A 23,466-nucleotide genomic window follows, 5' to 3' on the forward strand; every position below is an offset into this window, starting at 1 on the left:
TATTAATATTTTTTCACAGGCTTTGACACAAACGTGATTCCCTTTCTGCTCGGCTGATGCTGTAAAATAAATGTATCAAACTTTAAAATGAAGATGACTAAAGACTGTCTAAGGAAGCGCATCGTATCAGAGTTTATGATGTTTCCATGCGACTCATCTGGGTTCACATCAGGAGCTAAATGCACGGAGGGCAGACTGCAAGAGTAAAATCTGAGCAGAGGATTAGAAATCAGCTTGTGCTGTAACTCATTTAGTGAAAATTCAGACTAACACCATAAATGGTTAATCTAAAGTTCTGAGAATGGGAAGAGCTCACAGCGACATCTGAGGACATGTTAACTGCAGCCTTGTTAAAGCAAGAAAACCCACAAATATAACACAAAAAGCTCAGAAATGTCTGAAGAACTTTTTGTTAGGTTTGTGTGAGATTTGGATGATGAGTCAGAATGAGTTTGTTTTCTTTTTAATGTGAATTTGTATATTCTGTTTGCTGGATGTGGAACAGGAAGTGCAGCTTTTTAAAAGCCTTATAAACCGTGCAGTACCAGAGCTCGCCTCTAGGGGTGCTGTTGTATTCATGTTCATGTTTTTAATGTTGTCTAATGAATATTGAAAAGTGTCGGGTTTCTGTTACGTGTGCAAATATCACTGAGCTGTTTTAGGGAGCAGTTTGATAAATTGAAGGAAGAATAACAAGTTTTGATTTTCCACGCTCAGCGGGAATGTTGTCTTTTCCATAAACTGGGAAACTCTGTAGCCCGGATCATTAGAGGAGCTCTGTCTGCTTCCTTTGATAACAGATTCATAATATTTTACCTTTTCTGCCACAAAATGTTCTGCTAATCTGCCGCAAAGCTGAAATATGACTTTCTTATTTCTTTATGAGCACCAACTTTCAACGATGCAGATTTCTGTGTCTGAATAAAACCAGAGAAAGATTTAAACTGGACTTTCACAGACGACACATTCATTGTGCAAGCAGTGATTAAATATTTGAAGCTGTGAGTGAGTGTGCTGCTTGTTCTTGTATTCATCAGGTCCCCAAACTGATCTATGAATTATATGAAGCTTTAAAAACACAACGTTGAGGACCCATCGTGTTTAAATGATGCATTAAGACCTTAAATATAAAAAACTGCTCAGCAGTATGAAGAGAGTCTTTGGATTTTAGACAAAACACTGAATCTGAAAACACGACTTTGAGCTTAAGCTCTCACTTCTTATTGTGCAGTTTTCCACCGCCTCACTGGAAGATCCTGAATCAGGAATTTATCCAACTTTTTACTCTTTTTCTGCACTTTTTACATTTTCAAACCAAAGAACTTGAAATTGTAGAAGTGCACTTACCTGGACATTGGTCCAAATAAATTTACTAACAGACTAACTTACAAAATTAAACTTATTGGCAATGATTTTTCCCACGGACCTTAAACACAACCTCTAAAGAGGAAATTTATTAGAATACAGATCAGCTTCTCAGACCTTAATATGCTTTATTTTAATGTTAAGACTTTAAATTCATGCAGAAACCCTTATTTATGTGACACATTATGTTATTCTTCTAACTTTCAATTATCAGAACTGCTTCTGTTTGCATGTTTGCAGTATAGACAAAAAGATGAGAGAAATCCAAAAGAAATAAACCACATTTTAGTCTTTTGGAACCGCCAGTTTATTTTAGTACCAAACCTTAACTTTTATGTAATATGAATTATATGGATGTAATGAGTGTAAAATGTCCAATAAACTGTGCTGGACCCACCTCCTCGCTGTTGTGACCCTAAAGTAAAAGCAGACCTCAGGTTTACCTGCACTGCTTCCTCTTCCTCACAGGAGAGCAAAGCACAAATAAAAAGGGGCAGAGATACAAAGTACAACTCACAAAATAAAAGTCCGGTTTATTGTCAAACAACAAACTTTGCACATACATCAAAACAGGCCGTCATAAAACAAAAAGTCGCCGACAAAAACAAAACCAAAAGAAAAAAACCAAAAGAAAGGAAAAAGAAAAGAGGCTCTTTTCTTTGGCCTTACCCTCCCATACAAACAAACTAGTTATGGTACAGCTAAAGTACATACATTAAATTTACTGGAATGCTCTGAGTTCAACGGCTTAAGAGGTTGTCTTTCATGTTTTTATTCATTTTATTTTTTTACACGTTTTTCTAAGATCTGTTGAGATATCGTAACATGGTCAACCAAGTAAAATCTTTCGTTAGAGAAGCACCGATTTGGTCTGACGGGATCGCTGCCGAGAGAGAAACTGCCCCCCTCCCCTCTCCTAACAATATGTACAAAAATATAAAATGTAAATAAAAATACAAACAAATTCTCCTTTTGTGTTGTTGCTGAAGAGAAGCCGGATTTCTGCGTCGTCGATGCGGTGGCGGGTTCCTCTAGAAAATTTGTCTCGCAGCGTCGAGGGGAGCTCGGGTGGGTGTGGGCGTGGCGGGTGTTTGTTGAACTCTACTTGCTAATGACCATGTTGGATTTTTTTTATTATTATTATTTTTTCCTTTAAATCAGTCCTCCAGCCCCTCCACCTGCGACATAGAAAAATGGTCAGAGGTGAAGAATCAGGAAGTGGTTCAGCAGGATGGCGCGGGGGAAACGCATCAATCGTCATCATCGGTTTTCTGCTTCTTGGTTTCGACGTCGTCCTGAAAGAAGAGAAGACGGTGGCGGGTTAGACCGGCGCCTGCTGGGTGTCACGGCGACGCTCGATTTAAGGGCGTTTAAGCGCCGCTGCCTCACCTCGTCGTCGTCCTCGTCATCCTCAGCTGCCCGTTTTGTGCCACCCTCAATCTCGTCGTCGTCCTCCTCCTCATCTTCCTCATCACCTACAGGACAGAAGTTGAAAGGTGAGAAAGACTAACAAGAGTTCTTTATTTTTTTTTTAAAAGGCAAATAAGCCTTCAAGCTACCTTCTCCATCATCTTCCTCTTCTTCCTCGTCCACCTCCTCGTCCTCCTCGTCATCTACCTCGGGCTCACCGTTCTCCTCATTCTCCTGGAAAATACAAAAATGGTTAAAAATGTCCGACTCTGTGCAGAGAGCTGCGGCGGCGGCGGCGATGGCGCTCACCTTCCCATTGGTGGCGGCGTCTTTGCCGTTCTCCTTCTCCTCCACCAGCTTCTTCTCTTTCAGGTCCTGGAAACAAACAGAAGCAAACATCAGAAACTGAACCTGCTCATCTGCCCAGCAAAACGCGCTGCTGGGTTTAGACTCCGCCCACCGCTACCTGCCCTTCTACCTACTGGCCTACTTAGCAGCGTCCCAGTGCTTGCTGGGAGCTGCACGTTTTTCTGCCTTCCTATTTAAACACCATATTGGTCTCCGCAGATCCTCCCCCCACCTCTTCCCTCTCCTCCCACTCCATCCCCTCTAATGTGTTGTAATCTGATACTTTGATGTGGCCCGCGGGGCATTCTGGGTATTGTAGTCTTCTATGGGCCGCTGTCGCCGCCATATGTCACGAGACACGCCCGGGAGAGGCACTGCAATACCCAGGATGCACCCCGTTTAAAATAACACAGGAGGGCGCAGGAGCAGGGAGGGAGCAGGAGGAGGGGTCGGTGATGGAGGAGGAGGAGGCGGCGGAGAGAGCGCGATGCACGCTGCTGCTACTGCTCGTTGTAACGGAGGCAGGAAAGGACAATAGAAGACGACACATGGCAGGCGAGCGAAGACACGGCACCTTCCGCCTCCGTGCTCGAGCTCAGCGCGCACTAACGCCGCTTCTCTTCCTCGTTTTGTTCCCTCATAGCCTATTATCCCCGCCACACGCGCGCCTCACGCATCCACACGTAGGCTGTTATTGATTAATTGCTCTCCATAATCTTATTGGTTGAAATCCATTAAGCTGTTAAGCGGCAGGAGGAGAGCAGCCTGGCCGCGCGCTGCGCGTAAAAACGCGCCTGTGCGTAAAAACGCTCCACAACTAAAAATAGTGAACAGGCTCCCCGGATTACCCGCGCTAATGCCTGTCCAACTTTTCCCCTCTACACCTTCACCACCTCCTCCAAATGGACATTTGTTACAATCGCTCAGAATTATCGGGCTCGCTGCTGCTCTGATTCCCGGGATGATCGCGGTCCGCGGAGCCACAACTCCCCCCGCGGGGGCGATTAAACTTTTACCCGATCTGATCCAAAGTCCACGCGCACAAAAACTCGCGTTTTCACAACAAAAGCAGCTCAAACGTTTAAACGGAGGAAAAACCCGCAGAAAGAGGGGAAAACCAGCAACGTCACATCACACCTCCACAGCCCGGCCGCTCACGCACACGCACACGCACACACACACAGAAAGAAGTGGCTGCATTACAAAAAAAGAAAGAAAAGTTTCCCCTGAGACCGAAGCGCGCCCTGCAAACAAGCCCCGAAAACACCAAAGCAAAGCGGAAGCCCCGCGCTCACAGCCGCTCACGCGCTCCGGGAGCGGAGACCGGAGCAGCTGAGGCTGGAGCAGCGGCGGCCGCCGACCTTCCGGAGTCGGTAAACAAACGGGGTCAGACGGTGCAGGCAGATCGGTGGCGTTAACAAACGGGCTCACGGAAATAAGAAATAAAAAAGGCGGGAGGAAAAGTGCAGAACCGAAAGTTCAGCGGAGGACTACGCACCGCCTGACGCGCTGTCCTCCATTCAAACGGAGCAAACCCCGGGCTGGAGGTCCGCGTCCACGCATCCACCGGCCGCTCACTCCGTCACCGCTCCCGGTAATGCGACCCGACCGAGTCCCTGCACCGGGAACGGAACCTCCCCTCGATCTATACGCGTTAAGAGCCCGAGATGCGGGATAGATGTGCGCGGCGCCCCGGCGCTCACAACGAGCCCGAAAACCCCGCGGGGAGCGAGCCGGGGGACCGGAGCTGCTCGGTGTCCGGGTCCCGCTTGGATGTGCGCGTGGAGCACCGAGCTGCTGGCAGAAACAAAGACCCGCGCAGACCGGGACGCTCCGGACAATGAGCCGCGGCGCTTTAACGCTGCCCGTGATGCGGTGCCGAGACCCCCCACTTCCCTCTACACACAGAGTTCAGGGGGAAAGACGCGAACACCGACTTTTCTTCTCCACCTCAGACTCCACAGAGTCCGAGCGAGCGCGAAGCGACGACGGAGAGGTTTTAAATGTAGGTTAGAGCCTGGAGAGCTTTATTCTTGTAAGGGGGCTCCGCGGAGACACGGCCCCGCGAATGGAGGTGTGCGGCGGCTTACCTTGGCAGAGATATCCGAGCCGGAGTCGACCTGTGTGTCTGCCATTGTTTAGTAGAATAAAATAAAGGACGGCTGAAATGAAAGGTTGAATAAAGTAAATCCCCTCGTCTCGGTTAGCGGATCAATCAGTATTATATTGTGCCAGTGGCCAATGCTTCTGACGGCCGAGCCTTTAATATAGGCTTGTGGGCGGGGTCTTCATGAGGTCGGTGGTCTCTGATTGGCCAGAGGCTCGGCAGAGGTGTTCTCCTAGCGCGTAGAGTAACAATGGATAGGATTTCTTAACCCAAAGGCCACGCCCCCTCCTATTCTATCGCTGCAACCGTCCCTTTCTCCCCTAAAACAATAATCAGAGTCGATAAAAGCCCACAAAACGGACCGGAGCCGGAACCGTGGCAGCTCCACAGCACCGTGAGCGCAAGAAAATCGAGTTTCCGTCGAGTTACGCAGTAAATATGTCGAATCGAGAGCGCTTCGGTTGACGTAGTGTCACTTTGATTGATTGATGTGCGTCTGGACGAGTCAAGCGGCGACTTCAGACGGTTTCTCCCGCCCACCGCCGCGACGGGGGAATAGAGGCGAAGTGTTTGGGAGGGAAACGTGGACGACACGGATGTTATTACGGATTAAATCGGGCTTTTCTCCCCAAAAGTTAGTGTCACATCTCAAGCTCCATGTGAACAACATCAGTCAGATACAAGGCGCTCAGAGTGTAAATGTGGAGCGGCGCCGCCATGTCACATCGCAGCTCTTCGTCGCCCCGCCCCTTCCCGACGTCCATGTTTGAAACTCATCCCTGTATGTGCGCACTTGACACTCTTGAGGGCTTTTTTTTTTTTTACATAACAGCCCATAAATTCGTGCGCCAAGGTCGAGACACAAATAAACACAGTGCCCGTCGAACAACACACACACAGCCGGCTCTGACGCCGTGATTCGGGCTGTTCGGGCTCAGTGAGCGGGTGCTGTGAACAGTGCTGGTGGCTCATTTCCTCCGCCTCCATTGTTAGGACCCACAGAGAAATGCCCCGCCGTGGAGGAGGGAAAAAAAGCAGTGCGACATAAAAGACATGCGATGAGAGAAGTGCGGAAAATAATTATAATGTGCTCATGAACTGACGCGCATTCTTATGAAACACAAGGGCAAACACGTATTTTCCTTACCGACTTTTGTACACATGGCTTTTACAAGCTGAACTGAGAAGGACAAAGCGGCACGCAAAAAAGGGTAGCCGCCATTGCTCAGTGTTGATGGGGGATGGGAGCAAAGTGTGCTCCGGTAACAGGCAGCCCACATTCACATTCTACTCTGATGACGCACTTGGCCGCAGAGGACGGCTCGGATTGGTCGGTTAAGTGGAATAAACACGGCTTTGGCGCACGGCAGGCGCTGATTGGTTACCGCCGACGTCCGTCAATTCGAAACTAGGCTCAGTCGGCTGGCGGTAAAGAGCGGGCCCGGATGCTGGATCCGGACTGTGCTTCCATCAGTGTAGAGTTTCAGTTCTGTCTTTGACATGTTTGATTTCCCAGTTGTTGCCTTTTAGTTTTAGCGCCACGATCTCTGAGAGACACTCATTATGCTTAATTGTTTGGAAAAGCCGGGCTCTTCATGTTTCATTAGGCTGTATTATAAAATATTTAAACAGGTATCAGAGAGAGCAGATGGAGGCGGTGATCCTTCAACAGAACCAAACTCTGTCTCTCTGCTGCATCCATCTAACCACGTTTTGAGTGTGTGGAAAATATGAATTTGCTGACATGCACCTGCAGCGCGTCGACCTGTTTATGTGTTGATTTTGAACTTGTGCATTAAAGCCCAACTTTTATACTGTGCATTACATTCATATACTGAGTAAAGATGATGGATGTAGCTAATGTGATGAGCCATCCCTTACTGAATCGTCCAGAAGCGTCTTGGTGTTGAAACCAGACGAGAAACTTGATACTGCCAGGAGTTTTAAGTCACATGCTCGTACCCCGAGTCATTGTCATTTTTGACTCTAACAGAGATCGTTATTTAAAAAGGAACACTATAAGGTATTGATTGCGACCATAGAGCCACCAGGAAAGTCTTTAATGAGGTTATAGATTGGGAGAGCCAAAGGTCAATGTGTCAAAGACAACTAAACCATCCAGAGGAGTCGCCCCCTGTTGGCCATTATATAAGAAAAAAGTACTTTTCAGAACCCGAAGCTATGTCCGAATTTTAACCTTGCAGGTAAATGTCTGTATTTTCGGGCTTAGGCTGCATTAAATCTGGTTTCCATGGTAACACCAGATGTAAAACACAACAGCAAAGTAAAAAAGTTCCCAAGAAAAGTTCCTGATGATTCTGAAGACACAGATCATTCGCAGGAACTATTATAGTTTAAAACAAGTGAAAAAAATCATCCTATGTGTCGAATCGAGAGCGCCGTGTGACCTCAGTAAACGCTATCATCAACAGCTTGTGGTCTCACTCGTGTGTTTCAACTCTAATCAAAGTCCATTAGTTCCCAGAAGGACAGTAAAGCTGGGTGTGATCGACAAGTCGCTAGCGTATAAGCATCCAGTATCCCTCTAATGTGACATCTTCTTAAGATAAGATGATGATGGTCAGTGGGCTCAGCTTCAGTCTTTACAAACTAACAGGTGACATCACGATGGCTACGTCCATCATTTATTCATCATGTGACTTCAGCATCCTACTGTAGAGTCAAAACCATCAGCCGTGTTAGCACAGAAACTAGCAGAGATGACGTATTTCCATCAGGTTTGAACTTCTTTTAAAGATGTCCTCTTTTTCTTAAAACATGAACTACACCCCAATAAAACATTGACTATTAAAATCATAAAACCAGGCTCGGTTTCCAGAAAAGAAGAAACTTTGTAAATGTAGAGTTGACAAATCAAACATGCACGTGGCTCGTAGATGTGCATTACTGCCTGCATCAGGCTCACCAACTGCAGACAAGACTGATGATGTCTTCTAAACTTCTGTGTGTTCGACACATTGGAAACTGAAAGAAGCCCGAAATGTTTTCTTAAAATAAACAAAGTAACACAACTAATCAATTATAAGCAGAAAAGAGTAACAGAGTTGGTCAGTCAGATTCAGTACTGATTTGGTGCACCAGAACCCAACCGTCGGTCCATCTCCGAGTACCAAACAAATCCGTTGGATTAACGGCCGTGCAGAGCGGTCAGCTGCCTCTGGCCTCCAAAGCTCTGAGTTTGCGGCGTGTCAATTGGTTGTAGATAATTTGATTAACCACAGATCTGAATTTGAATCACAGAAGATCAATATCAGCTGAGACAGGTACTTAATGTTCAGGAGAAGCAGAAGAAAGACTGCTGTTAGTTTAGTTTAATTCAGTGATAAATAAATGGTAAATAGCCTGTATTTGTATACTTAGGCTTTACTTAGTCCAATAACACACTTTGGTTCTCAGGTTGGTCGGACCATGCTGGGTGTCAGCTGGTCCTCCTTTGCCATAACACAGCTGAGCATGCCGCCGCTCACAGTTTGTAAGGTTCAGGGATTTGATGCCAGAATAGCTCCATGCTAACACTGGAGTTCAGTGTAAATTTTAGATTTCAGAAATGAAAACTACACGAAGCACACGCAGTCTCACTTTATTCACTGAAGCAGCCGCTGCTACATGATTATCGTCACCCCGCAGCAGCGAGTGCAGTCACATAAACTGGTCACTGATGCAAATCAGCAGCGGACGCAGACAATAACTCAGCCTGTTCACGGACAGCTGCATCTTCTGATACACTCCCAGTGTGTGTGGTGGGAAACCGCTTCAGGCTGTAACAATTATCATATGAAAAATGTCCAGTTATACGTTTAAAAACATTTCAGACGCGACTTTAAATTCAAACGCAGAGACAGAAACTTTAGTTTAGAGTGCAGATCATCTTTACTGAGCTCTAAAAAGAAAACAATCCAGTCATTGCTACAGTATTAAACTGCGGGTCATACCAACTGGGAATATGTCGACTTGTTATATAGAATTTATGTGAATGTTTCTTTTATATTGGGGATATTTTCATATTACTAACATAAAATAATCTTGTTTCCATGAAGTTATCGAGTCCCAGAACCTGCAGTTCCTTTAACGGCCACTCGAGGCTCCAGCAGTGAGTCCGTCCCCATTGTTAAAACATCCAAATGTGCAGCTGGAATAAACATGTTTACAGCCTGGTACAAAAACTGTTTTGGTCTCTATAGTAAATGTAAACTTTTAAAACAACTGTACGGAGTTTATTTTTTATATAACTCTTCTGTTTAAACTGTGTTAAGACTTAAAGCTAAATGTAGCATATTTAGCTGCTTTGCTTAATGGAACTACATTTAATTCCTGGGCTGCTTCCTCCACCAGCTGTCTCGGTCTTCATCTTGATAAACCGAGCAGATACTTGAAGTTTACACAGCTAAATATCTTGAAAGCTTACTTCGTGACCCATTGTTGGAAACTGGAATTGGCTGGACCGCGCTATGAATTCTGGGATATGGTGGGCCAAGAAGGACACACCCGACCCATCCTTCAAATTCGGGGAAAAGGAGGACTCAATTGTCGGCTGTATTCGGAGGAGTCCACGAATTTGGACAGCCTTCAGCTCATCGCTGTGACGTAATCGGTCAGGAGGATGCAGCTCAGGAATTTGGACACACCCTTAGTCTCTCTGATGCTTCAGCTCACGTTACTCTACAAGCTACAGTTAGCTTCTTCTGACACGCTCTATGATGTGGACTTTCACCGTTCATTTAACTTCATGTAGAATCATCAGCTAACGTAACGAGCAAGTGTTTGTAGTGTCAGCTGAGTTAGAGAATATGAGGCCTGAGGTGTAAACAGGATTATTTCAACTCAGATTTAATCAAATCTAACATTTTGATTAATAGCTGTTATTTTTGTCAGATTGCTTTATGCTTCTTAACATCTTGATGCTGTTTTTTGTAAAAAGCATTGCTGCTGAAGATGCGTTACAAATAAATTTGCCTTATGTTGCCTTTTAAAATAACATTTAAATCCATTTAAAATACCACGCAGGCTCACTTATTAACCATCAATGCTTCATCCATACATCTGGGTATAAAGATGCTCAGTTTGCAGCTGAGCTCAATAACTCGCTCCTGAATATTTAACCACATCAGCTCAGTTTAAGTTCATCAGTTCGGGGTGTTTGAATTGGATTTTAAATATTTTCGGAGCTTCAGCTCTGACACTAATCCAGGTTTCAAGTTAATCCCAGTCAGCCTGTAAGGGGAGACGTTTGGTTTGTGGGTGAGTCGACGTTACTCAAACACACAAAGCTTCTGTTTGGTTTCTGGTTTTTCTTGCTGGCTCCTGCAGGCCAATGTTCAGGCTGTGTCATCGTGACTGGAGGGAGGAGAGATAAAGAAGGGCCACCGTGGCGGCGGCAAAGGGAAAGGTTTTCTGGTGGTTGTGTATCATTCATCCGGCGTGCAGCCGACATGTCTGAACCTGTCGCAGCGACGCAGTGAGGTGGACGCAGCAGAAGAAGTTCAGATGAATCTGAGAGTGCGAAGCTCACAGAGGCTTTTCTGACATTTCCAACATCCAGTTGTTGTTTCAGCTTCAGTGTAATCTGCACTGAGAGCAGTTTCTCTTAAACCTGCGGTTTTTGATCAGGTTAGTGTGAAGCTCTTTGTGTCCGCTCCTCCCCCACAGCGAGGACTCCTCTGACAGTTTGATTTTTATCTCGAACCTTGAATACTTTCAGTTTTTGGCTGATAAACCAGTTTTATACATTTTCTATTACACTTTATTTTTTTCTCTCAAAAAACTCTCAACTTCAAAGTTTAAAGAAAAAGGTTTATCTAAACGTTGGCACACTAAACTGATGTCCACCTTTCTTTGGTATTTATTTAATAGAGAGAATGCACTGCTATAAAATCTGATGGAAGCAGTTACTACACTGTGATTTTGAAGGTACAAGTTAATATTTGAGGTAAAGAAAAACGATCCTCTGCAGGATTTTGGTGTTGTGAGTTCATAAAGTCAAAAGGTCAAAAAGTCAAAGCAAGTAAAAAACAACAAAGTGACATCGTTTGACTTCCCAGGACGAGAACACACTGAGACTCCATGAAGACTTTTATTGGTGGATTTGAATCCATATCAGACAAATAATAAAGCAGTGCTGATGATGAAGAAGAAGAACATTTTCCACTCAGTCCATGTTCCTGTCCATTTTCAGAGGAACGCCACTTGACCTATAAATCATTCAAGCATACGAAAGTCTCCAAAGTCATGAACCGCTGCTGTCTCTGCCCATGACACACAACTCAGCAAAGAAACAGCCTGTAGCTGTATGAGCAGACACTCTGTTACCAGCAGCCTGTCACAGAAGCTTGTTATTTGTTCTCTTTAGTTTGTATCTGTGAAAAATATCAAAGACAACATTAAAAGTATTTTTGCACCAACCAGGTGATCTCCAAAGAGATCTGAGCACGTCACGCACCGGGTCCTTAATCTGAGGAACCCGAACAAGAGGAGAACATAAGAACTAAAGAAACGCTCCAGAGAAGATGGAAAAATGCCAGACGCAGGACCTGAGGATGCACCAGCTCATCAGCTGATCCATCTACTGTTCACTGAAGCGTCTCAGAGGAAGGCTGTGTCAGTCATTCTGAGGGACGGCTGAAGTCTGATGGAGGGAGGAGTCTGAATCAGTGTCAGCAGGGAGGAGGTCAGGAGGTGGAACCAGCCCGGACAGGTCACCAGAGACAGACAGCCATCCACGCACACGCACACGCGCACGCACGCACGCACGCACACACACGCACGCACGCACGCACGCACACACACACACACACACGCACGCACGCACACACGCACGCACGCACGCACGCACACACGCACGCACACGCACGCACGCACGCACACACACACACACACACACACACACACACAGTTAAGAATCACTAATTACCTGAAACACACTGTAAAGCAAAGGTGTCTATATACTTCTGACCACCAGATGCCTGCAGTGTGTCTACTGTAGGCAGACAGAGCACAGCTGCATGTGTCTCCACTTGTTTGGCCCCCTAATGGTCAAATATCACATCAAGCATGTTTAACATTTAATGGGATGTAAAACGTTTGAGCCGCGCGCTCTGCGAAACATGTGGCAACAGGCAGCAGTGAGACATGGCTGTGTTTAACCCGCGCTTTCTGGCACAAGAGGAAGTGCTCACAGCTCGTCTGACCGTGACTTCCTCTGAAGCAACACTGAGTCACGTTCAGCCTTTTTCAGCACGAGCTGAATGTAACGCGCAGGTTTGTGTTCAGCCGTGTTTATTTAGCCCATAGACAGACTCCAGGTTGACTCGGCAGCACAATCCAGGACACACGGAGCTGAAAACAGTTCATTTACAAAAAGAGTGCTTTCCTGAAAAACGTCCAATCAGAACCTGGTTCATCCTCAACTGACGGCAGCGCTGCGTTTACAGCTATTTGTTTATGAAGCAAAGTAGTAAACCTTTAATACCTGTAGCACCTTTAGCCTTTATAAGCAACATAGAAATATCTAATCATTACCTGATTAAAGGTTAAAGTTTGTGAAGCCGTAATTAGAAAATAATTATGCTTATCATTAATCAGAAAAAGATAGAAGAGCGTGGTTTGTCTGCAGAGCTGCCACTGAGCTAAGACCTCCGGTCTAATGTCCTCAGCACAGACGAGACCAAAGAGGAGACGTTTGTCTATAATGCTCAGCGCCTCAGAACGACTGCAGCACGCTGGTGAAGGAGCGAGCACTGGGTCATCTTACAGACACTGAGTTGACTCCTGCTTTACAGCCACTGTCGGGGAGTAATGGAGTACATGTACCACCGTTACGTATTTAAAATACAAAATATGAGTAACTGTATTCTGTTACAGTTACCGTTTCAAAAGGTGGTAATCAGAATACAGTTACTTTGTTGAAATAAATGGATTGCGGTCTTTCCCTGTTTCATATGTTGGGCTATGGCCTCTCTGTTTTTGGTAATTCCACGCAGGTGGAAACCCAAACAGACACGCATTAAGAGGCTCAAATGCCCGTGTCTCCCCTATTTGCGGCCCGCATAAGGACGTGAAGAAATGTTTTTTAAAATTAATATTCAAAACATGCTTTAATATGAAGGCAACGGGCAGAGTGTTACAGGCCTAAAGCATGTGCTGCAGGGAGAATGGACCCGTGATGTGTCTGTGAGCGAGGAGGGAGAACAAGGAAAAGTAGGAGCTGTCACGGAGCAGAAACAGGAGCTGGAAGCATGTAAATATAATAATAACCACTGCAGCCAAGAAGAGAGCCTGACGAGCCCAGTTGTAAGTAAGCTGTTAAGACTCGACTGTACACCGTGTTCCTGTTTTCCTCTGAAACAATAAGCTCCGTTGCAGCAGCCTTTCAACGCCTCTCTCTGTCTCTGCTAGCAAAGTTGACCCAGACAACAAAGTAAAGCTAGTTTTCAGCTACGAGCCGACACGAACCCGACGTATCAGCCAGAGGTCCCTTTACTACGGTTCGGAGCCGCGGACCTGTTTTATATGCGCGAGGAATAGTTTCTATACGAGATCGCTGCAAAAAGTGCAGCCTTACCTAATGTCCACCTACTGTTACTCATTTATATTAAGATTTAAACATCTAGTTGGTGTTGGTGTGGAGAGTAACCTTCAGTAATAGTCATAAATCTCACAGCAATAGCACATTCATGTAGATGTAAAAAGCATGATAATATATTAAGTAATCCAAAGTATTCAGAATACGTTACACTCATTGAGTAATGTATACGTTACAAAATACATTTTGGGGCATGTAATCTGTAATCTGTAGTGGAATACATTTGAAAAGTAACCTTCCAACACCGTTTACAGCCAAGGCCGTTTAAAGCTTGGTAGAAACCAGCAGCAGATCTAAGAATGTCTAAAACAGGAATCAAGTGCAGACTGAAGCTGAGTGCTGTGCAGAAATGAACGCTGCAAACCTCGATGGCCTGAAGCTGCGCTGTGAAGACGACCAGAGCTCGTCCACAGCGACATGACGGCCACACAGAAACCTTCACTCCTGCTAACAGAGCTTCTACAAGCCATGAGGTGGACTCAGTGGTTCTCACACAACTTTCACTTTGTAAGCACTTTGGGACTTTTGTTGTCACACATCTCTAAATGAATGAACTCGTGCATTAGTTTTGGTTCCATTATGACAAATCAGTGTGTTCAGTTTAAGTTGTGCTTGTATAATTTTAGATGCAGATGATTTTCCTCGTGTCTTATGTATTTCTTGTGAACCTTGGGTACTTTCTTTTTCTTCTGACTGCTCATGAACTCTGTTTCCACTCTTGCTTTTATTGTGGATTTATTTTGGTTGAATAACTCGAGCTGCTCCTTTAATCGTTGCCATACCTGCACGTGTGCATGTGAGTGCTCGTTTTGAATTGTGAAACACGACAAATATAGAATCAGCACTGCCTGATCTGGCACAAGAGGAAGTGCTGAGGGCACGAACAGTGACAGGCCTATGAGGGTTATTAGGTCACGCTCCGTGAACAGCAACAGTTACCGCCTAATTCATACGAGCGACAGCCTGGATGGAATCTGATTCGCGCGCTGAAGCCAAAATAAAGTGAAACCTGAATGAATGAAAAGCAAACACAGAGTCAGTGTGAACGGGAGCAAATCTCCGCAGCAGGTTCAACATCTGGTGTTCAGCAGCCGAGCCGAGGCCGTCGCGGCGGCGCAGTAATGAACACGGAGTCCCAGTCACATGTTACTCTGAGTGCTTCTTCTAAATGTCTCACTGACACTGATAAAGGATGATTCTCTGCATCCGCTTGTCATCTTTAGTAACCAGCAGCCAATGAAAGCTTTCCCCTCGCTCTCCACAGGGTCACATGACTCTGCCATCCTTCTCGCTCGCCCACAGCTTGATTTCCCCGTTCACCATCGCCTCTTTCGCTCTCCCTCTCTCTCTGTCTCTCTCTTTATCGATTACCCCGACAAGGACATTATGCCTGACGTATGACATTACATGGAGCAGAGACAATGGAGGGCAGAGAGATAAGTGATTATCACCTCGAGGTGTTGGAGGCTCCTTTTGTGCAGAGCACATTGTGCAGTCTTTCTTTCTTTCACGTCTTTGCACAAACAATTTTTAAAAAAGGGGCAAAAATCAGTTCAGTGTGAGCGGTTGACCCTGTGTGCACGGCCTCATCTACACAAAGGATTTAATAACAATAACTAACCCTGCACACCGGACAGTTTGTTCTCATGTTTGTGAATCGGGATCATTTTAAACACGTTTCAGGTGGAACATGAAGATGAAACAACAGAGACCAAGAAAAAATCAAACAAATGTCAGAATAAAAGTGAAGCTGCAGAAACAGGGCTGCTGATGCTGTGAGAAGCTCAGTGCAAATACAACAAAAGTGATAGTGTTCGTCCCTTAATGAAGCGGTCTGGTGTGGATGTCACAGCTGAGTCTCTTTTGTCTAATGGGAACTTTGAAGTTTTGTGACATTTCACTGATACGTCAGCCTCTTGTTGTTGTTGTTGGTCGTTTAATCCTCTTTATTTTCTCCCTACATTATTTCCACGTGTGGTCGATACCTTTTAGCAATTTGAGGGAATTCCTTGTGACACTGCTGAAAATAAACTGGTGACCTGCATAACTATGGTAACTGGGATGGACTCCAGCCCCCCAACGACCCTGGATAGGAGAAGTGAATGAGACGATGGATGGATGGACAAGATTTCAGTCTTTTGCAAACATGCTCAGTAAAATGTTTTGGTTCTTCATTTTTAAGTGTTCACACTTCAGTGGTCGTTGTTACCGGACTGATGTGTTGGTGTGATTCAACCTCGTCGCTCACAGATCCTTTTTATGCTGACCTTTCTAAAATAGTAAGACCTTAAAAAGACCCTAAAACTGACCTTTATGAGCGGTCACCAGCAGTGGGGACAAAGAAGAAAAGGGGGAATCATTTCTTCAGCTGTGGAAACGCGCCTGCATGTGCGGTCCACCTTCATTAACGGCACACTGGACTAAAGAAATAAACTTGGTTGGATTACAACTGCAGGAAAAACACTGCAGTTCTCCTCCAATCAGAAACATTAACTGCAGGAACTTCCTCCAGGGACCAGGAAGTATGAATTTAATCTGCCTAATCTGTGTGGAAACGTTAAATAATGAGCTCTGTAATTCAGTGAGAAACAGCTGGAGGAACTAAAAATCGGGTCCCTAAGTTCCCAAACCCCTAGGAAGTATCGACCCCCCGGGAGGTTTTGGAAGTAGAAGAACTTCATTTAGACTCTGTTTCCTTTATTAGGCGAGCAGCTCAAATGGTTCTGGAAGCTCCCGTGGACACGAAGGGTTAACGGGAGTCCCGCACTCAGGGTAGGTTTGGTTTACAGCTGAGCTTCAAATTACCTGTTGATATCGGCTGCACTACAGCGCACATGCTCGGCCCCGAGGGGCTTTCTCATCCTTGCAGTAACGCCGCTCTTTCATTCGCTTCATGATGCAGAGCGACGGCGAGCTGCACACTGATTCGCTGACCTGTCAGTTACCAGCGAGGAAACAAACTGAACAGGAGCGCGCCGCTTCAAAGCCAGGTCAAATATTAAACATACAAAGATCTGAGCACACAGACTAAAGTCCATAAAACATTCAAAAAACATTAAATAATCCATGAAGCTTGCTCACATCCACCAACAATAAACTGTAAAAGTGAGCATGTGTTCGGCTACGAGGGAAACACATCGTGAGCTGAGTGTTCATTAATATTTAACAGCCTGGTGGCCCGAGAGATAAAAGAATTGTTCAGCCTGTTAGATCCTGCCTTTGGTGGTGGAAATATCAGACTCTCCCCGCGGACGATGAAGGGGACGGACCGACCGGCACCACACCAAAGAGCTCGCCAACCTCGTCTGGACGCCGGATCCTGAAGGTTCAACTGTGTTTACGCTGAAACGAGTCAGACTGAAGTCTTTCATTTGAGAATAAGGTGACGAGCAAACAGTGGACTGAAGGATGGACGTACAGGGTCCGTGTAGAAGATCCCCAAACATGTCTGGCTGCTGATTGTTCAGACGTCTGTGAGGAAACATATTCTCAGCGGAGATATGAGCTCATTAAACTCTTTCATAATGACTTTATGATCTCTGTCACTCGCTTCATACAGATAGACAGATTAGTCTGTTGATCATACGGGATTCCCTCTTTAAAAACACACCAGCGACCCCAGACTGTACGATCATGTTTGAACCGAGTATCTTAACTTAGTGACAAACAAAGGTTCCCAGATGTTCCCTGATGTTTCCCGATCAGACTCTAAAACAGACCAATAACACAAACATACTGCGGTCCATTCAGATTCAGTCTGAGTAGGAAATCCTCTTCGCTGTGGGTGTCACAGTCGTGAGCCACTCAGATGTTTGCAGGACTGCAGGTACACAGCTGGATGGTTGTGACCACAGGACACAAACACCAACATTGTTTGGGTCAAAAATAATCTCTTCAGTCTTTTTCACTTTCAAAGCTTGGAGCTCTGAGTCACAACAAACGCCTCGTACTTCAGAGAGGACGCTCGTACTGTAAAGAGCGCAGTAAACACAGCAGTATTTTAAAGAGTAACTGTGTGGATGAGCACACAGAGCAGGGCTCTACTGTGGAGATGACACGACTTAGATTTGTAACCTTTTCCTGGGAATTAATGAGAACTTTCTTTTTTTATGACACTTTTACTTCTTTTTGTCACTTTAATTTTCAAGCTGAGCCAAACGTTTGTTCTTAACTAACTTGTTGTTTTATTGCTTCATGAATCTGTTATGATTGCGTGTGTGACGCTGAGCTGGGTTTGACGCGCCGTCACTGCTTCTACTGCGTGAAGGCTTTTTGTTGCAAACAGCCAACTGTTTAAAATAAAAACAGATGCATGTTTGCAGCTGCAGACGCAGCGTGTCGGCGTGTGAGAATCCTGGAAAACCAGAATCCGACTGAAGCTGCTTCCAGCTCCATTTTCACTCCGGTTCGTAGAGGAGCACGCGGCTCACAATAACCGCCGTTACATGGTGCAGCCTCTCGGCCCGTCCTCCGTGCTGCTCGCTGCTCTGCATCCTGAATGAACCTGAAGTGTTAAACTCATCACTTCCTGTGTGGGAGGAGAGACACCTTCAGCTTTAGTAACCGACTTATGAAAATAACCACAACTGGCACACTCCACAGCTTATTACTGCTTCTCACTGTTTTCTCTTTGGTTGATGGGCGTGAACCTGCTGGATGTTAGCGCCTGCAGTTTGTGGTCGGCTCCGCGAGTCCTGATGTTTAACAGTTACGCTGCATGTGAGGCGTGTTCTGTGTGTGCATCTCACAGAGGCTCGGCCTTCGCTCTGCAGCTTTACGAGGCCGTAGCCCGGGGCTCCACGTTTACTGCAGGAATTCTCTTTGTAAGAACAAGCTGAGACAATGAGGGGCTGGCAGGCCCTGCTGCTCCTCCTCAGCTCCTCCTCAGCTCCTTCAACAGCTCTCCTCCTCCTTCTCCAAGGAAACACTTCTGCTTCCACAGTGCCTCAGTGCAAGGCAGCAACACTCAACACTAATGTGGCCTCCAAATGTAAGAAGTGTCTTGTCAGGCTCACAGATGTGAATAAGGTGTAGCTGCTGACAGATAACGCTTCTGCAGACCAACTACATTAAGAAGTTAGAGTTTATCAGTCAGGAGATGTGATTCACTTCTTGCTGGTTTCCTTTTCACACGCTTAAACACCTCTACATTCATATCTACACCTTCATCTGGAAATGTTACCTATATGACATCATCAGAAGGAAATCTGATAACAGAAGGACGCCATGTTGTTTGTGAAACTCTGCTTTTTCACCGTGTGGCTTAAACGCCAGCGAGCCCAAACCCTCAGTGCTTTACTGGTGACTCAGATCATTTCATGTTAAATCCAAAAGTACGAGTCAGAGAGAAGCAGGGTTTCTTTTTTCCAGAATTTGTGTCAAATATTTTGATTTTCAGACACACCAGCAGGGAAGAAGCTGGAGTCTCTCGCCGGCGTTGGACAGATTGTCCTGAAAAATGGTGAATGACTCACCTGCAAAAATACCAACATCCCCATCAGCAAACACGCGAGCTCCACAGACCCTCAGCGGCCCAGCCCACTCCACTCATATCAAAACTGCTGGTGTGGCTCATCTATGCACAAGGTGTCCTTTGGTGCATGATGCTTGGCGTTACTGCGTTACAGACACGAGTCAGTCTCGCCGTGTTACTGTGCGTGTTTTAGCCCGGGCCTATGATGTTACTCTAACACTAACCAAGTTATTTTAGTGCTTAACTCTAACCCGCAGCATAAAGCTGAAAGCACAAGAGGATCATCTCCAGCCTGAAAACCTGCAGCTTCATCCACCTCCACACCTCCAGCCTCCAACCACAGACTGTCTGGATGAGAATGCATTGTCTGGACCTCTGATTGGTGAAGGCCCCGTCAGAGCCTCTGCTGGAAGTGATGAAGAGCATCACGTAACATCATTACTTCCTGTTTACAAAGTCTGTTTTTTATCTTCAGCCTTTTTCACACATGAACTCCAGACGTCGGTGGAAGAATCAGGTCAAGTCATTGTTCAGAGTTATCCTTTCTCACATGTAGCATGCAGCAGGAAATAGTCTGCTTCACACTGCTGGAGACGCTCGGTGTGGTTTTGACGCTGGCTGATTGGAGCGCTCGTGGGAGCCGGAGGAGCGCCTCCGTCCACAGCAGCTCACGGCTGCGGCGCATGTGTGAAAGCAGCTTTTCTTTAATTACTGCTGCTCAGTTTGTTGGCTCATTATCACATCAAAGGTGGAGTTTAAGTGAAAGCTCGAGTTGGAATTGAGGTTGTTTCCCCAGATTTTGGTGAATTTGAAAAGTCACTTTGTAACAAAGGCTGGGCTTAAACTGAAAACGGTCCAATCAGGAGCCGCAGAGCAGCTGCTGAAGGGAAGCTGAGGTGAGAGCGTGTGGTCAGCCCTGCACTGCCCTTATTGTTTTTATTCATTAGCAGGAAATTACAGAGGACTCGCTGCACAACAAAGAGTGTGTTCTTCCTTTTTAAGACCGGGGCTTGATGGTATCGCACCAGCTGTTTTTTTTCTTTTCGTGCCTTTAGCCTCAACTAATGTTGACTCAGGAAATATCACTCGAAGGTATTTATTACACCTCACGCAGCTCCCTCTGCAGACACTGGAAGCAGAAACATGCTCTCCTTCCACAGCAGAGCTGCTGTAATCTCCCAGGAATAAACAGCTGAGGTCGTACGGCGATGAAACTACCTTGTATTTCTTATAAGGTTATTTAGGGCAGAGTTTATCACACGTTCAGTCTAAAAATGGGCAGACTGCTTTATTTTGTATTAGTGTGACTTTCCACAAAATAGATGAATATCCACGTTAAAAGGCATCACGCAGAAGTCCTCGAGGAATCACAAAACTGTGAAGCTGTAATTAAATCTTGATTTAAGAGCGATCCACACACTGTTCTCACGGCTTCTCCTCAAACTGTCCCTTTAAAGAGTAAAGCTTGTTGTTAGAGATGTTAAATATAGACTTAAAATTTAAAAAGAAGGGAGAAAAGACAGAAAAGCAGCCTCACTTCTACAAATGCTCCTTTCCCTCTTTAACACGTGCACTCCCACAGTCTGACGTGACCCATTTACACTCATATTAAGGCATTACCTGCCTTTGTGCTGGATGCATTAGCATTAAAAGAGGACCAGTGTGAGGACTGTGAGGCGGGTCTGTGGCTCTGCTCATAACAATAGGAGGTGTTTGGTCCAAACCCCTGCTGGGGGCTGCTGGTGGGAGAGCCGGGGGAGGTGGAGACCGGGCAGGGACGGGGGCTGGGAGCGCTGCCTCTGCTCAGAGGTGTCACACAAAGAAGTCTTCTTCAGAACTCCATCTACCTGAAACAGGCAACAGGTAGAAACTGGAAATTTGCACTAGAAACGCAGGAAAATGTCTCCTTACTGACATCTAGTGGTAGAGGAGGGGAACTGCAACCACAATTTACAGTTAATGTCCCCTTCACAACCCCCGTGTGTGTGTGTGTGTGTGTGTGTGTGTGTGTGTGTGTGTGTGTGTGTGTGTGTGTGTGTGTGTGTGTGTGTGTGTGTGTGGCTGAAAAACCTTTAGTTCCTCTAAAGTCCACCAGAGGCTCAGCAGTGAGTCTGTCCCCACAGACTATAGTTTGCATGAAAGATGCTACTTACATGCAAACACAGGAAATGGAGGTCTGTAGTTTCAAAGTAAAAGTTGTACCTGCAGGTGATGTCATGATATGTTTGTGTTGCAGCAGTGTACTCGTCTTTGTGACTGCTTTCACCTATCAACAGCCAGCAACTGCTCGCTAACTGTGACCTGAGGTCAGGAGGCAGCCTGAATGCTCATGTTGAGGCTTAAAAATACCAAGTGACAGTGGCTGCATCCATCTTTTATATACAGTCTTTACCATGAGTGTTTTTTCTGGCTGATTTTATATTAAAACCAGTTTTTCAGATAAAAGACGTAAAACGGTGGCTGCACGACCACCAAAGTCCCGTTCTGATCAGACTGTATGTAAAAGATGGACATAACCACCATGACATCATCCACTGCTTTATGGAGTAGACATGTTGGTTCTGCTGTGAAGGTGCACGAGGTTCTGTTTGTCCGTCCCGTGTCTGAAATCACAGCGTATGACGATGAATCCGTGTTCAGCTCTGAGACCTTCCTGGAGGAACCCATCAGTGTCAGCTTGTGTGGTGAATCTGCTCCTCTCCCAGAGACACAACAAGCCTTTATCTCCCAGCTGAAAGGCCCAGTTACTGAGTGGGAATGATGGGAAAAGATAATGCGCCCTTCTCTGCACAATTACTGATGAACTGTAGCGCCGTTGTGGAGCCGAGCAGCAGCTACTCATGCATGTGAGCGGGGAGGTCTGCGCCGAGGTTCCCAGAGCCGCTGCGGGGCCGACGGTGCGTTCAGGTCACGTGGGGAGAAGCAGAACAGGACCACTGTGGTTAAAGCCTCAGTTTCACCACAGACGCTTTAAGGCTCACAGACTGGACGAACGCAACAAAGGCTTAAGATGATCGTTTGTAACTGAGGGCGTGATTTTATGACTCATGATTATTCATCATTGTCACAGGATGCGTTCCTCTAATTTTGGTGATTTTATGACTTTTCTCTTTGGTTTTATATGAGTGACCAGAACAGCTGCCATCACCAGTGAAACTGAGCCCATCACATGAGACGGGGAGCAAATAAATCTTGAATCAAAGGACTTTTAATGAAACACTGAACTCAGACCAGCTCTGAGTCTGGACACGGACTGTCAGACTTGTGAACGTGGGGATAACAGCAGATATATGTCCACACAGGCAGAATCCAGCTGTTGTATTAGCATGAAGAGCAGTGCTATTAGTCAGACACTGATACCTGTGTTCTTAAATCATCAGTTTGTGGAGGCTTGGTTGAGTCGGTGACTGTGGCCACTCGCCGGCTCGGCCCCGGCATCATCCTGATTTGGTCCCACGACTTTTGATGAACTCCTGCTGGTTCCCTGCTCACATCACTGAGCACTTGATGCTCAGACCCGTGAATGTAAAAGCCAATAAGGAATCCAGTGAAGGACACATGTTGATGTCAGTAATGTTTTAAGTTATGACTATTTGTATATTGTGTCATGGATTTGATCTTTTATGTTGCATTTGCAGCATTTTGGGATGTTTTGAGTTCATTCTGCTGCTTCTCAGAGAGACTTTCAGGTTAAATAGAGGTAATAATAATAATAATAATAATAATAATAATAATAATAATAATAATAATAATAATAATAATAATAATAATAATAATAAGCAGACTCAGAGCTGTTTAGTTACTGTTGCGAGTAAATAAAAATAGTCTGATATCTGAAGCACTTCTGTTTGTTTATCACAGTTTCTGATGCAGAACTTTGTCGTTGTTGGTAAATCCAGATAATCTGCTCACAGTGAAGAAGGTGAGCAGCACATACCTGGAAGGCTCCGCCCACAAACAAAGGAGGGAAACGCCTCTGAGCTCTTTGATAATCAGACACGCTGTCGGGCGTCGCTGTGAGTCACTGACGTGCTGGTGTTTCTGATATTTCATCTTTCTGCCTCGTTTTCATTTGATGTGATTTTTCCTGCCTGTAAACCTGCAGAGGAGAGTGAGCCTCTGACCCGTGTTCAGTGTAAATAATGTGTCCTGTCCACCTTAAAT

At 45.6% G+C, this 23,466-nt stretch overlaps 1 protein-coding gene across 1 annotated transcript; it reads right to left on the reverse strand.

Annotated features, from left to right (window-relative positions):
* Positions 1-1,872: 1,872 nt before the first annotated feature.
* On the reverse strand, positions 1,873-5,371 carry LOC146647400 (uncharacterized). The gene is made up of 5 exons (XM_085389011.1): positions 5,214-5,371; positions 3,085-3,150; positions 2,925-3,009; positions 2,755-2,840; positions 1,873-2,660 (listed from the first exon to the last, which is right to left on the reverse strand). Exons 1-5 carry the CDS (start codon positions 5,256-5,258, stop codon positions 2,616-2,618), a joined length of 327 nt encoding a protein of 108 aa, XP_085245137.1. The 5' UTR covers positions 5,259-5,371; the 3' UTR covers positions 1,873-2,615.
* Between the last annotated feature and the right edge of the window lie 18,095 nt (positions 5,372-23,466).

Source organism: Rhamphochromis longiceps, linkage group LG18, assembly GCF_057381845.1.
Source record: "Rhamphochromis longiceps isolate RC_006_pf linkage group LG18, R_longiceps_female_GT1.1, whole genome shotgun sequence".
NCBI classification, from domain to species: domain Eukaryota; kingdom Metazoa; phylum Chordata; class Actinopteri; order Cichliformes; family Cichlidae; genus Rhamphochromis; species Rhamphochromis longiceps.